The sequence below is a fragment of the Natrix helvetica genome (genome assembly GCF_964273705.1).
Source record: "Natrix helvetica genome assembly, chromosome: 1".
NCBI lineage: Eukaryota > Metazoa > Chordata > Lepidosauria > Squamata > Natricidae > Natrix > Natrix helvetica.
The window spans coordinates 116,729,714-116,746,337 of NC_138548.1; the positions used below are offsets into that span (position 1 = coordinate 116,729,714).

At 40.5% G+C, this 16,624-nt stretch overlaps 1 protein-coding gene across 1 annotated transcript in view; it reads left to right on the plus strand.

Moving 5' to 3' along the window:
• Nucleotides 1–16,624, plus strand: part of LOC309388789 (NACHT, LRR and PYD domains-containing protein 12-like) — a gene marked incomplete at its 3' end in the record, with an annotated part of 48,909 nt that overhangs the window by 18,622 nt on the left and 13,663 nt on the right. Inside the window, exons 4-6 of the mRNA XM_081946414.1 lie at nucleotides 3,763–5,045; nucleotides 7,264–7,331; nucleotides 9,205–9,282. Coding sequence (XP_081802540.1) covers nucleotides 3,763–5,045; nucleotides 7,264–7,331; nucleotides 9,205–9,282 — 1,429 coding nt within the window. The remainder of the gene's footprint in view (nucleotides 1–3,762; nucleotides 5,046–7,263; nucleotides 7,332–9,204; nucleotides 9,283–16,624) is intronic.

Consider the following 16,624-nt stretch of genomic DNA (forward strand, 5'->3'; position numbering starts at 1 on the left):
CTCAGGGGGGGACTTTCATATCTGGGGAACTGCACCATCTGTCATCCTCGGGGCATTTCCTGCTCCTGCATCAAGCTGTGAGGTCCCCACTGTTGCTGCTGCTCCTACCATGGTGGCTGTCACTGATGCTATGGTGTCCAGGGCTGAGTTTTTCCCCTCTCCCTCGTCTGGCTGGTTCTGACGTCCATTGCCCCTGACATGCGAGTTAGGGTCTCCCAAGCCTTCAAGTTTTGAAATGCATCCATCATGTATCTCATGGCTTGCTTCGTGAGGAGATCAGCATGGTCGGGTTCATCCCTTCCTCCTCATCATCATCCAGCACCTCTCTCCATCCCTGCTGGTGACTGCTTTGGGTAAAGGTCACTTCCTTTGTCCTCCCTTCCCAGTTGTCCTTCTTCCCAACGCTTATGGGCCATGTAGTCTTGGCTGAGTCTCCTAGGCTGGCAGCTTCCTCTGTCCATCCAGCAGAGTTTGTGCCTGATTGAGGCTTGGCAAAGGCTTTTTCCCAGCCTTGGTTTCTTCTTGATCACTGCTTTGTGTTGACATCATTTGCACAGTTCCCATGTAGGGTAGGTGCCCTCTGGGTTGACCACTTTGCAGACTCCACCTAATGTAATGACCTGCCTCAGCTTCCTTCTCAAAAAAGCAAGACTCTTGAAACAGTTTGCATTTGAAAAGGAACTTTTACTGAGAAGTAGTGATTATAGAGAAGTTAGGTGAAGTCTGAAATTCACATATGAACTGTTAGGCTAACTTTCCCCATCAACCCCCACCCCAATGCTCCATGTCCATCAGTAGCCATTAAAATGCTGCAAAACTGTTTTGAAAACTCCGAGGCTGATGGTGAGTAGAAGTTGTCCTAGGATCGTGATGGTGAACCTATAGCACGTGTGCCACAGGTGGCACATGGAGCCATTTGTTAGGGCACGTGAGGCGCTGCCCTGTCAGCTGGCCAGCACACATGCACGTGCTAGCCAGCTGGCTTCGGCCTTCTTTTGAGGTCGTTTTTTGCCCTCCGGATGCTTCCTTGAAGCCTCCGGAGTGCAAAAAAATGGCTCTACAGGCAAACCGGAAGTTCAAGAACAGACTTCTGGTTTGCTCATAGGGCTGATTTTTGCCCTCCGGAGCCTTCAGGGGAGCCTCCTGAAGGCTGCAGAGGTCGAAAATCGTCCCGACAGACAAACCAGAAGTCACCATTCCCAAACTTCCGGGTTCCCCGTAGGTCTGTTTTTCACCCTCCGGAGCCTTCTGGGAAGCTCCTGAGGCCTCCGGACGGTGTCTGGGGGTGGGGGAAATTGTATTTGCCCTCCCCAGGCTCCTAGAAAGCCTCTGGAACCTGGGGAGGGCAAAAAAATCACGCCAAAAGTGGGGGAGGGGTGCTGGTCACATGCATGCACGCACAGTGGGGGAGTGCATAGCATTATGAGTATGGCATGCCCGCGCACGACCCCCCCTGCACTCCCCCCACTTTTGGCACGGGAGCCAAAAAAGGTTCGCCATCACTGTCCTAGGAACACTGTTGAATTCCCCCCCAAACCCCAAGCAGTTACAAATGTTTTGCAAGCGAAAGCATGCAAAACATTCAACCCCCAAAGCCTCCCCCACTCTTCAGAAGGCAGCATTCCAACAGGGACCTCACATCCTGATTATTGCATTTCATCGCTTTAACATATGAAAAGGGATCAAAATGCACATTTCTGGATATGAGAAGACATGATATTGAGTTTGATGTAATAGTGATAGGGATTATCTAGTAATCTATTATATTCTGAAGGCAGTGTCAATCTAAGTAACTAAAATGCCATGTATGTATGTATGTATGTATGTATGTATGTATGTATGTATGTATGTATGTATGTATTGTAGGAAGTTATCACTCAGCCCTCTCCCAGAAAAATGAAATATCCTAGGAAATATTGAAAAGGCAGATTATTATATTTTCCTGGATGTGAAAAAGGAAGAAACACATTTTAAACACAAAGTAAATTCCGGCAGCTTCCTGCCCATCCCCACTTTGTCAATGGGCCATTAAGAAGGCCAAGTTAGTCCACTTTACATAATAAAGAGTTCTCCCCATCAGGTCCAGGGGGATGGGATTAAGGCAGGATAATATAAGCCTTTATTCAACTGACCACATGGCATCTGAGAACTCTGAGAATTCAACCAAACCTGGATTCAAAACTCAGCCTAGAGGGTTGCCCTTGCATGGGCCCATGGGAGTCTGGCAACCAATCAAATACATTTCTTACACAGAAACAGGATTATAAAAAGCCCTGCAAGCCCTTCTTCACGCTTCTCTTCCCTTTCCTTCTCTTTTCTCCACCAACATTGAAGCATGTGATCACCTTTTCTGTTAAGGACTCAAGCCATGTGGTCCTGTCCACCATTAAAACCATCTTTCCAAGCAGCCTCCATGTCTCCAGTGTCTTTTTCCCCTCTTGGAGCCGAACCCAGAAGGACATTTCTTCCAACAGTATGTATGTATGTATGTATGTATGTATGTATGTATGTATGTATGTATGTATGTCTCTCTCTCTCTCACACACACACACACGGTTCAGGAGAGAGAATTATGCTGAATGAAATTATTTGGTATCATCAGTACATATGAATATTTGCATAATTCAGAATTTGGGAAATTGAAACCTCATATTTTAATAACAACTGCATCTTTTTAAAGGTATGTTGAAAAGGATGTGTAGAAAGAGACAGTTTGAATTGAAAAACCGTATAGAAATTTACTGAAGAACATATTTCATTGTGAAGAATCTATAATCTCGAGTGTGTGTGTGTGTGTGTGTGTGTGTTGTCTCTTTGTGAATAAAAAACAATCCATCCTGTATACATTTACACAGAATTCATTACTAAGTAGTAACATATAGTCAGCATATGGATTCAGTTAATAATTTCGATCAGTTTATGTCAGGTAAATTTTCTTATTCATTTTTGTGATCTGAGCTTTCTCGGTATTGCCCCATCTCCCCCCGCCGACAGAGCTCCGGCCCCTCCCGTGTCCTGCATGTCTGTTGTAGGATCATCTGGTTTTTCTAGGAGTGTTTTATTTTTTTCCATAAAGGCCTGCGCGTCTATGGGTGAATTAATTCTAACTCTTGTCTCCTCCCAGAATATTAGCATACCTTCAGGCATCAGCCATCTGAACCACACCCCCTTCTGGTATAATTTATTCGCTAATTGCGAATAGCTTTTTCTTTTTTCCCTCACTTTCTTGGGGATCTGTATACAATGAGTATGGAGGGAGGGGGCACCTACCGCACACTGCAACTGCCAAAATTTGTAACCTTTCCTTTACCTTTTTCCCTGTAAATTGTTAAAAAAACCAATAAAACTTTTTTTAAAAAAACAATCCATCATAAATATGAAATATGTTGGGAATTAGACGCATTCTGAGAATATTTACTATCCAAGGGGGGTGGGTAGGATTTAAAAATATCCATCTATCAAAATCCAAAGAAAGAACCTTATATAACCTGTTAGTTTTTGATGCATTCATTTGAGAAATGTGTTGAATAAAAAGAGTTATAAAATGATAAATATTTAATGTACTGATTAACAAGTATTTGCCTATTCACACCAATTCTGACAAACCAACTAACGAAGAATCCTACAACCTCCTTCAACACATTAATCCAGAGGGTGGATGGGGATGGCTTCAAGGAGAAGATACACAGACAAAACACTTAATTAAGTGTCTTGTGCAAGCCTTATTTTTCACACTTCTAATTTTATTCATTCTTTCTTTAGAATACAGAAACTACATTAAAAACAAATTTGAAACAATGAAAGATCCTAATGCTGTTCCAGGTGAATATGTGCTCTTGAATCAGAGATACTCAAAGCTAATGATCCTAGATTATCACCCATCTAAAGAGGAGAGAGAACATGAAATTCTGGCTATGGGAAGGAAACATTGTGAGTCTTCAACCAGCATTGAAACATTATTTAACCCTGATAAACATGGATTAATTCCACAAGTTGTTGTACTACAAGGAGCTGCAGGAATTGGAAAAACCATAACGGCCAAAAAAATCATGTTTGATTGGGCTTCTCAACAACTTTACCAGGACAAATTTAATTATGTTTTCTATATTTGCTGTAGAAAGATGAATCTCCATGCAGAGGCAGAGAAGAGTAGCATTGCAGAGATAATTTCAGAAGGATGGCTCAAGGGTCACAAATCAAAAAATGTCATTCGAAGCATACTGAAAAATGAAGAAAAGCTTCTATTCATAATTGATGGGTTTGATGAATTAAAGTATTCCTTTGCTCAGCCTGAAAACTACTTTTGCATTGATCCGTGGAAGAAGGAATCAGTGAGAATTCTTTTGAGCAGCTTATTTCAAAAAAAGCTTCTTCCTAAATCCTCTCTTATAATCACAACAAGACCAACTGCTTTGGAGAAACTCAATCAATGTTTAGAGCACCCAGGTTATTTTGAGATACTGGGATTTTCTATAAAGGAAAGAGAAGAATATTTCTACAATTTTTTTGAAAATAAAGACCAAGCAACTCAAGCCCTCAGATTTGTGAAACAAAATGATACACTTTTCACCATGTGTGTCATTCCCCTTGTGAGCTGGATCATCTGCACAGTGATGAAACAGGAGATAGAGTTAGGCAAAGATCTTCCAAAGACACCATACACTCTCACTGCAATCTATATGCTGTATCTCTCCAGTTTGTTAAAGTTTCATCATAAAGAATCCACACAGGATGTCCAAACCAATGTGAAAGGCTTATGCTCTTTGGCTGAAGAAGGAATCCGCAAACGGCAAATACTATTTACGGAGGAAGAAGTCAAGAAGCACATTTTAGATCAGGGAAACTCCCTCCCCCTTTTTCTGAATCAGAGCATCTTCAAAGAGGACATTGATTGTATTCAAACCTACAGCTTCATTCATTTAAGTTTCCAGGAGTTTTTTGCTGCTCTGTTTTATGTCCTAGAAGAAGGAGATGAGCAGCATTCTAAAATTCGGAATAAAAAGTTGAAGGCATTATTAAAAAGACTTTTTTGGGTTGATTTTGAAGTAGGATTTCGCTTCCTCTTTGGTTTTTTAAATAACGGGGGGAAAATGAGAGAGTTGAAAAAAAAATTTGGATGGGAAATTTCTCCTAAGACTAAAAAAATTGTATTAGACAGGGTGAAAAATACTTTTGCAGATAATTGTTATGAATTCGATTTGCAAAAAGAAATATTTAGTTATCTATATGAGACACAAGATAACAATTTTATAAAAAATGCATTATGTGGCATGACTGAAATGGATTGTCGGTGCAACTCTGATATGGAATTGATGAACCTCAGCTATTGTATACAACACTTCCAGAATTTAGAGGAACTCTGTGTTTACGATTTTAATATTTCAGCAAATGAGTAAGTATTTTAAAAGTCTGTTGAACATTTCATTGAGTTTATGATCCCGTCACCACTATTCTATAACTTACTGTCTCAAATATAGTAATAGACCAGAAAAATGTCACATGGGGGAATGCATAAGTGTCTTTGGTAAGCTAAGTTAAAGATGGCTTTCAGTTCTTAGAAGTGAAGATAAGTATTTTCTGAGAAATGAAGCAGTATTCCAGTATTCGAGAGGCTGCCACAAAGAAGAGGGGGTCAAATTATATTCTGGGCAGTGCAAGAAAACAATGGATGGAAACTAATGAAGGAGAGAAGCAACCTGGAGTTAAGGAGAAACTTCCTAACAGTGAGAATTAGTGGAACATCTTGCCTTCAGAAATTGTGGGTGCTTCATCACTGGAGGTTTTTAAGAACAGACTGGGCAGCCACTTCTCTGAAATGGTATAGGTTCTCCTGGTTGAGCAGGGGGCTGGACTAGAAGACCTCAAAGGTACCTTCCAGCTCTATTCTAATCAAATGAACAGATAGCTTGGGCTAGGTGGGATTGGAGAATGGTTTAAAATGAGCAGTTGTCCTTTTGTGAGGCCAATATCAATCAATCCTGCTCAAACTTAAAGAGCTTTATCAGGATATCACCAGGAAGTGTTTATTTCAGCTCAAGATCAGAGAGGCAATTGCTATTGAGATCTAGAGGCTGTAGCAGTTTTAAATAAACAAATTTAAAACTTGATTATTTTATGCAGAGCCCACTTCTGACAGTTTTTAAAGAAATTTGAAGTTCACTGGGCCATAGTAAAACTCAGGGTCTTTCTCCCTATTCAACACTCACAAGTGTTCCATTTGAAAGTTTCATTGCATGTAAAACGTTTCCTCTTACATGGCAAAAGGTGCTTCTTTAATAATTGGAAACTTCTTAAGCTCCTCCCTTAAACACGGTCATTTTGAAGTTAGTCATTTTTTTAAAAAATGATTGACTATATAGCTTTATCTGAGATTTTAATTCAAACCCTATTTTTCATTTCAAGTAAGAGGAGTAGATTGAGAAAGGAAAGTAATTCCTCCCAGTGATGTGACTTGGAGACAATTCCTAGGAGAATATTTTCTTCAGCTCTGAATCGATAAAGGGCTCATTTTTTAGTCTTGTTGAGAAAAATGTTATACTGAAAAAAGCTGCAACATTAACATTTAAGGCCTCTCCTTTACAGCTTTATGGTTTCACAGTTCTTTTAATTATTTCATTCTTGTGAAGATTGGTTTCAATGTAGGATTTTTTTTCTCCAATAGAAGGAAACAAGAATAATTTGCACATTGTACTTTGTAGCTGCTTGTTACCTGTTGGAAATGGAGCTGGCTGAAGAGCTCTTTTCCCAGGTTTCAGACTCTTCTGCTTTAGCCACAGGGCTGAGCTCAAGTTCTGCTCAGACTGTGCTTAATACAATGTGTTGTTGCACTTAGAGATTCCTGAAATATTCTCTGTTCTTATTTCTTTTCTTTGTATTCAGGATCCCACTTCAAATCTTAATTCCTTCAAGAGATGCTCTGTACATACAGGAAGTTCTCAATTTATGGTCCTTGACTTACGATAGGTTGTTTGAAGTTAAGATGGATCCCCAAAAGTTACTTACAATTTAATTCTGAAGTTATGGATGCTACAACATCCCTGCAGTGATTCGCCCTTAAAACGACCGTATGTTTCGGAGTATAAGACACACCTTTCACCCCCCCAAAAAAGAGGGTGAAAATCTGGGTGTGTCTTATACACTGAATGTAGCCCCATCCACCGCCCTCCACCCTTTGGCCTCTGCCTCCGAGCAATTTATCTCCTTGCAGCAAACGGGGAAAATGGGGCTTGTGGAGGTGGCAATAGGGTATAGCAATCCCTGCAGTCTGAAACAGCTGTTGATCGGGAGACGCCTCTGAAACTGAAAGTGAAACTTGCTGTTTGCTGCAGAAGGCAAGTTGCTGGGAAGCAGAGGCAGATTTTTTTCCTTTTTTTTCAAGCTTTTTACTGCAAGGAGGTAAGTCAATAACTATAAATGCCTATATGTTCAAATTATTCAACTTATTTTTTAAAGACTGCTTTATTATTGTTCTAGGCAACTTAACAAAATGAAGAAGCTTTTTAAAATAAATGCTTGATCTGAAGAGGCCCATTGCTATTGTATCTTCCTTCAAATAGCAGAAAACAACATATACTTCCAGAAAGCCACATCAATTTTAACAGCGTCTGTACAAGTACAGTCTGAAATGTAACACCACAAACAGTGTATATTGTCTGTACTGTTTGCTGTTGGTTGCAGGGTGGTAAATTGCTGGGAGGCAGAGGTTTTCCTCCCCAAAAGCTAGGTGTGTCTTATACTTCGAAGCGTCTCTGAAAAATACAGTAAATGCAGGAATGCTGCAGTGGCATCCCCACTTATCTCCCCATCGTCCACACCAGGTATCACAGATTTGGAGCCTGCTTCCCACCCCACTGGATCCTACACCCTTCTCCTCACCTTTCATCACCCATAGCACCCATAACCTTTTGAAGAGTTCTGGAGCTCCAGAGCTTGGATTAGGGAAGGAGGGAAAGTCATGCTGTTCAATAGCCCTGTGGCTTGATCCCAGCTGTGGCCACCATTTTCAGAGTGCCAATTGAATAGTGGCCAGTCCAGAATGGTGCTCACTTCTGAAAGCAGGCCATGTAGGTTAGCAATGGTGCAGCTTGCTCTTCTCCAGAGCCATCTCTCCGGAGACCTCCACAGTCTTTACAGCACCTCATAGATCACATTGGAGAAGAAGAGCAAGCTGGTCCATCCCTAAACTCCATGGCCCACTTTCAGAAGTGAGCACCATTTTGCAATGGCCAAAATTAATTGAAGTCAGTCTGAAAATGGCACCTGCTTCCGGAAGTGAAGCACACAGCCTTGGGACAGAACAGTTTGCTCTTCTTCTCCAATGTGCTCTACGTGTCAGCCCTGGATACATCATACAGGACTGCCACAGTGGGAACGGTAGAGTAGCGAAATCATAACAGCATTCTTTCATGAGATCAAGGCCTAGATCAAGGTTGGACTGCTGGCACCTGGAGGGGAGTGACCAAAGTTTGGTGGCAGTTGAGACAGGGGGTTGATTGGGCCATGTGACATGAATGTCACTGAACAGGGCAGGATGTGAGTTTTAGTATGGTTGGGGGAAAACACAATATTTCAGATTCAAGTTTTCCCCAGATGTGCCAATATGACTTCTTCTATAAATTCTTGCTTTGATGTACTTTGTTTCAGAGTTCTGAACTGTTATGAGAGTTAGTTGGAATGCTGACACTATGGAGCACTGTGGAGCTGTGGAGATCTCCTCAATGTGATCTCCAGATCTTTTAGAAAGAGATCTACAAATATAAGTGAGCAATTGGTGATGACAGATGGGGTGGAGTATAGGGGATCTGGTAGGTTGGGAAGCAGGCCTAAGGTCTATTAGGATCCTGAGGGGATGGAATGACAGCATGGGGTTGCCTCAGGAGTGGCCTTATAAGGCCCATGGCAGAACCTGCATTAAGCCTCCCAGGGCCTCCCATCGAGCACCTAGTGTACCCTGTGTTTTATTTAATGACCACTTTGGGGAGAACATGGATAGGGGGTTATAAGTAAGACAACCACCTGGGAATTGCATAGCTGTCATGACTTCTGACTGTAATGGGCAGATTCCAACCATTGTTGGTCAAAGAGTACCTGTAACCATTTCATTTACAAAGTGGTCTTTTTCTACTACTAATTTCTCATGCTGCAATATGAGTGAATTTATTTGTGATTTTAAGTCTGAAGAACAAAAATGTCTTTCCTTTTTAGTGATTGGCGTTTGCATGAAAGACACGTGGAAGACTTCTTTAAAGCACTGACGAAACTGAGAAACTTAGAAGTGCTCCAGTAAGAAAGTGCTAGCATTTTATTTTAGATGTTATTGATAATGAAACCACTACATAATGTTAGAAGTTTGTGTATTAAACTAAATATATTGTTACAGCAGTCTCTCATCAATTTCTCATGGTCAACAATAGAAAATGCTTTACTAGGAGTTCCCGAAGCCTACCATAGAACTGAGTTATAACTGACACTGAGAGAGAGGGAAACACAGTTTGGAAAACTCAAGGAAGGGTGCAGTACTTTCACTGGGATTTCTTAATGAGAGGCAAGAAATAGACTAGAACAGAACAGGGTAGAATAGAATTCTTTATTGGCCAAGTGTGATTGGACACACAAGGAATTTATTTCTGGTAGATAAGCTCTCAGTGTACACACAAATGACAAAGTGATAAGTCATAGATCATAAATCATAAGATACAACGACAATTGATAAATCATAATATACCAATAGGAGAAGGCAATAGGAAAGATGAAAAGTGAGAAAGATGAGAGGATGAGAAAGGTGAAAAGATGACAAGGATAATAGCAAAACAGGCTACTATGTGGATACATATCTTTAGGCATAAGTACTGTAGGAATTAAGTATTTAGCAGAGTGATGACATAGGGGAAGAAACTACCTTTGGGTCTAGATATGTGGGCATGCAATGCCCTATAGTGGCATCTTGAGAGGAGAACTTGAAACAATTTATGTCCAGTATGTGAGGGGTCTGTAAATATTTTCTCAGCCCTCTTTCTGGTTCGTGCAGTATACAGGTTCTCAGTGGAAGGCAGGTTGGTTCCAACTTTTTTTCCTAACTCTTCGTTGAAGTCTGTACGTGTCCTGTTTGGTTGCTGTGCCAAACCAGACAGTTATCGAGGAACAAATGACAGATTCAATGATTTTTCTGTAGAACCGTATCAGCGAATCCTTGGGCAATCTGAGATTTCTGAATTGATGTAAGAAGAACATTTTTTGTTGTGCCTTTTTAATAATGGTTCTAATGTTAGGTGCCTATTTCAAGTCCTGGCAGATTATAGAACCCAGAAACTCTAGTATCTACTGTTGATACTGTGTCGACTAAGATTGTAGCAGGTGGTGGAATAGGAGGGCTTCTCTTAAAATCTTCTACCATCTCTACAGTTTTGAATGTGTACAGTTCAAGATTGTTGCAGCTGCACCACAGGGCCAGTTCTTCAACTTCCCATCTGTGTGCAGCTTCATCATCATCTCGAATAAGACCAATCACTGTTGTATTATCTGCAAACTTCAGTACTTTTAATAGAGGGATCCTTTGAGATGCAGTCATTGGTATAGAGAGAAAAGACTAGTGGAGAGAGCACACAGGCCTGGGGGGGGGCACCTATGCTAATTCTACAGGTAACTGATATGATTTTGCCTAGCTTCACCTGCTTCATGCTATCTGTTAGAAAGCTTATGATCCATCTGCAACTTTGGTCAGGCACAGCTAATTAAGTCATGTGACTGAGTAGGCATGGCCAACTCGACATCACTCGCATTGAGGGGCGCCTCAACCAGTCCCTCCCCTCCCAGCCACTCCTTGTCACGCCTGGCCTCAACATATGTATAGTTCTATGAAAATGTTGTTCACCTTTTTCGACTTTATTATCTGCCTCTAAATACTATAGATGAACTTTCAGGGACCACTGAAAGGAGGAAATGGCTCACATGCTTTCCCCAAGAGTGTGATAGGCAGGTCACAAAACAGGCTTTTTTTTTTTTAAAGAATTTTTAATTTTTATATTCTCTTACATACCATTTTAAGTATTCATTCACATGATAGTTATTATTCTTTACATTTATCATTCTTATACATTTATTATTTCATTTAATAGTTTATAATATACAGTTGAGTTGTTTTATTTACCATTCCTTCCTCCTGTTGTTACACACCTTGTTTTCCCTTTCTTTTCTCCCTCCCTTCTCTACTTTCCTCCTTCCTCCACTCCTTCTTCTTCCCTTACCTTTCTTCTACTCCTACTCTTCCCCTTCCCCTTCCTACCCTATTTCCTTCTCTTTCTCTCCCTTCCATCCTCCTCTCCTTACCTCTTTCTTCTTTCCCCTATCTTCCTTTCATTCTCTCTTCCTCTCTCCCTTTCTTTTTCTATTGTTGGTGTAGATTTCAAAACTCAGTTTATGTTTCCTTGGGATGCTATTTCTGTAAACCCACATATAATTTAGTATCATTTATTATTCCCTTAGCTTTGCTAGTCTACCCAAGTTATGTTTCTCCCCTTTATATCTCACTCTTGAATATATACTTATATATTTAATATTTTCATTTCTGTTTTCCCCTTCTTCCCCTCCTTTTCCATTTAATAGTGCGTCATCTGGGTACTTTATCTTCTCCCTACTTTCTTTTCTAGCTTGCTTTCTCTAGCCAATTATAATATCTTCCCCATGTCTTGAAGTACTCTGATTCCTCTTTATCCTTTATTTTCATTGTCAACCTATTAATCTCTGCACAATCTAATATCTTTTTTTTTTATTATCTCTTCGTCTATTGGTACCTTATTCTGATTTCCAATTTTGGGCAAATACAATTCTCGCTGCTGTAGTTACATATATAATCAAATAAGTATCCTCTTTCTTGAATTTCTCTGGGATAATACCTAGTAGAAATATCTCTGGTCTAAATTCTAATTCTTGTAACATTTTCTTTAACCATACTCTTACCTTAGTCCAATATTTCCTTGCTTCTGCCCATGTTCACCACATGTGATAGTATGAACCTATTGCTAGTTGACATTTCCAACATTTTGCTGACTTTTCTTTAAACATCTTTGCTCATTTTCCCGGTAACATGTGCCATCTGTAAAACATTTTGCATAAGGTTTCTTTGTAAGCTGTTGACATGGCTAATTTATAATTCCTTTCCCATAGTTGTTGCCACTTTTCTAGTTCAATCATGTCACCAAAATAGTTTGCCCAAGTTAACATTGTATCTTTAACCACTTCTAGCATACTTCTTAATAGGTAGCTATATAGTTTCTTGATTTTTCTTTCTTCTGTTCCCATAAGTATCTTATCCAACTCCAAACGTCCTAAGTTAAAACCATACTCCCTTTTATTTTTTTATCATATCTGGATTATATTTGCAATTGTGAAAACCATCCTATATCAATCCCTTGTTTTTCTAATTCTTGTTTTTGTTTTAGTTCCCCCCTTTCTGTTAAGATATCTTTGTATGTAATAATATTTTTCATACTACTAATATTTGGATGTGTCAATGCTTCCATTGTTGAAAGCAAATGGCATTGGTATTTCTAAATAATGTTTCCCTTTCACTCTTTCCCAAATACCAAGAAAATCAAAGGCATAAAGTGGAAGTCAAACACCAAGAGATTCCAGTTTGCTTTCTAACATCCTTAAGCAGTTCTCAAGATCTATCACTTTCTTTATTTTAGCTAATCACTCCGTCCATGGCTGCTGGCCCGAGAGTGGGAGAGTTTTGTAATGCCTGCTCCTCCCTTTCTTCTGCCACTCTCTTTTTAAAAAGCTTTAACTGAAGGTTAAAAAGTTAATTTACAGGAATGTTGCACTTTCAAGTACTCTGATTATCTCACCCAGATCATCACCACACTGATTCCCATGCTCTGTATGGCCTCTCAGCTGTGGTAGCTCACATTGGCTGCGTTTCCTGCTTTGGGTCAAATGCAGGCATTTTAGGGGAATTGCGGGTTCCTCAACCACACCCACTTGCGCCCTCCCTTTGTCCCCTCAGGACAGTTATGGTTAGGGTTAAAGTTAACCCCACCCCCGATACAGCAGGAATCTGACGGTTCTTCAGAGAGCCCCCTAGAGAACACGTCCTGTTGCTGAGATTCAGGCATACCTTCCACAAAATAGGCTTTTGAGGGGTTGCCACAAAGAAGGGAGGAAAATTATTTTACAAAACAGCAGAACGCAAAACAAGAAGCAATGGATGGAAACTGGAGAAAGAGAGAAGCAACCTAAAACTAAGGAGAAACTTCCTGACAGTGAGAACAATTAACCAGTGGAACTGCTTGTCTCCAGAAGTTCTAGGTGCTCGATGGAAGTTTTTCAGAAAAGACTGGACACCTCTCTCTCTGAAATGATATAGGGTTTCCACCGAAGTCCCTTCTAAGTGTTATTCTGTTATTCTGACACCTTTCCCGGGCACTCAGATTTTGCCATCCTCAGTTTTCCTGCCTGAGCAGAGGATTGGACTAGAAGACCTCAGAAGTCCCTTTCAACTCTGTTATTCCATTACTCCTGAAAAACACATACACTCTCAGGGTTCCAAATAGCATCCAAAGTAAATCAGAGTCCAAGGCAAAGGATTCCTCAAAGTTCCAATTTATTAAGAAAGCCATGTTGGCACATCTGGGAAAACCCGAATCCAAAAGCTTCCAAGTTTTCCTACCCAGTTGAAAGTTCAAGATCCTTCCCCCAAACCCACAAGTCCACCACATGGTCCAATCTTCCACTGCCATGCTGGCAGCTTCCACCCACCAAGTTCTGGCCAGGTGCAGAGACAAAGGATAACCTTGACTTTCTAGAAAGAATGTTATTATAGCTACATATCACCCAACTCCGTATAACCCCTCCGCCCATTTTTCTACAATAGAAAATGCATAGAAGAAGAATAATTTGCCTGAAGTGCAAAAAAGAAAAGATGGCTTGCAGGCCTGGCACGCGTACACACACACACACTTTAAGCAAATTCCCTTGTTTGGAGATTTTAGAATCAGAAGCGGGGGTCGTTTTCAATTTTTTTACTACCTATTCTGTGGGTGTGGCCTATTTTGTGGGCATGGCTTGGCAGTCATGTGACTGGGTGGGCATGGCCAACTTGATGTCACTCACCAGGAGATGTCATAGATTGGGTAAAATGTGGTGAAGCTCACTTAACAATGCTCTTGCTTAGCAACCAAATTTTGGGCTCAATTGTAGTCATAAGTCAAGGACTATCTCTGCCTTCCTCTGCATGGCAACCTTGTCCTAGTAAACTCCTTCTCCTTTCTGGCAATTTTCTTCTCTGTTAGAGGCACAAAATAATCCAGACAATGTAAGGTTTCCTGCTGCAGCAGGGGGTTAGATTAGATGACCTCTGAGTAGCCTTCTAACCCTAAATTGCTGTGTGTTCTCTCTCTCTCTCTCTCTCTCCTTCCCTCTCTCTGTGGGAAGCAACCCCCCACCCACCCCCAATAAAATACTACTCCCAGAAAAGGAAACATTAAGCAGCTAACAAAGAAATCTGCCTGAGGCTGATTCCAGATTCCTGCCAAATAGAGATAATGAGATAATGAGCCTATAGAAAGTTTGGCTCCATTCACAAGCAGGGAATTATCCAAACCCTTTTAGAAACACAAAGCTCATATTGCACAAACCCCAAAACTTTTATTCAGTTTTTTGTTCCGCTGACCCAGAAACAAACTGCTGAATGTCCATTGCAAACCTCCTTCTGAGCAGCTTTTCAATTTATAACAGGTTTCAATTAAAAGTTTGCAGCATTAAGACTTGTGGACTTCAACTCCCACAATTCCACAGCCAGGCATCCTCAGTTCTGATTTAAAGCGACAGCATTTGCTGAATCTCCCGGCTGAAAAGTGAATTTCCTTTTTCTTTCACTTTCTTTCTTCCTTCTCTTCCCTCCTTCCCTCTCTCTCTATTTTTTTTTTTACTTTTTAAAAGCTCTTTTCCGTTGCCTGAACCAGTAGGGAAAAAGGGTTTCTTTAAAAAAAGCTTCTGACAAAGCTTCTGATGCGAGAACAGGTTTGGGGGCATGGCCAGGCCACCATTACTACCGGTCCTATCCGGTACGCCAGATTTTCACTACCTCTTCTGGCGTGCCAGACTGTACCGGGAGGAACCCACCTCTGATCCGAAGGTACCTTGGAGCAGTGGTGGGCTGCAAATTTTTTAACAAGCAGTTCTGTACCCTAATGACTGGCTGGGTGGGCGTGGGCAGGGGCGTGACAGCACTCAGCCTCCTGCAACACTCTGCCAGCCAAAACAGGACAAAACAATGAAAATCTAAGTTAATTGCAAAATGTGGGCTTTGCTTTGTGACATCCAGACCCAGTGATCAAGGGGTGTGAACTGCACAGAAAATACACTTTTGCTTGGTTATGAAGAAATATCCCCAAGGTCAGATGTACACTAAATATAGACTGACTTTTAGCTACACATCTTCCTAGCAAACAGCAAATTTTGAAGCTCCAGATAAAGAGGATTCATTTTAGGATGAGTAACCACAATTTGCATATTGAGGGTTCCTAAAGGAATGCTGGGAAACTCTGTATTTTAAAGAACATTTGAGGAAGGGATGCAGAATAGCCTTTCTCTGCCTCAGGCTGTAGAGACCTGGCACCAATCTGGCACTGGCACTGACCTGGCACTGTTTGTGAAGCAATTGATCAACACTGACAGGGGGAAGTCATAGAAAATAGGAGCAAACTCCACTCCCTTCTAGTACTGATGATGTTACCTTGGTAATGGAACATCTACAAGAAAACTATCAAGCTCAGAGAGCAACAAGAACTCCACAGGTCAACCCTGAGCTACAAATATTCTCTTCTATTGAAAAACACATTTTGGTTATAGGGACTCAGAGCCTTCCTTATATGAGATGGCTCCCAGTGGATTTCATTCTAAATTTTGATATGATTTCTGTAAATAAGGAATGTAGAATTATAATGGCTGAATATTTAATCCTTCATACATCAAAACATGCAAAGCAAGAGGAAAAGAAGGAAAACAAAAAAAGAATGACTTCCAAGATTATTTGGTATAGATATAAGTACAAAATATATCACACTCTTACTCTAAGATTAACATTTGTCTACATTACTTCCATAATCTCATATCTAATCATCAAAGCACAGATCAACTTTTAATTTTAGTTTCTCACAAAAAGTCCAGTAATGGTTCACTTTAATTACTATTTGTTAAGGAAATCATAACTGATATATTTAATTGCACCAAAATAAAACAGGAATGGAAAATCCTAGTGTAGATGCATGCTGCTTAATTTTGGCAACTTTAAGGTGCATGGACTTCCCAGAATTCCCCAGGCAGCATGAAGTTCACCCATCTTAAACTTGCCAAGACTAAGAAACACTGATCCACAGATAAGGATTTTTCCATTCCTTTTTTCTGGTTCCTACTCAGGGCCGGATTTTCCTATAGGCTAACTAGGCTTCAGCCTAGGGCCTCAAGATCAAGAGGGGCCTTTTATTTTTATTTATTATCCGTGCCACATTTTTTATAAAGGTTAGTACCAATTACAGCATGTTTCATTTAATATATTGATATATATCACAGTAATGATGTATTTTATTATCTCTCATGTAATTTACAAACTTAAAAATGGGAGGTG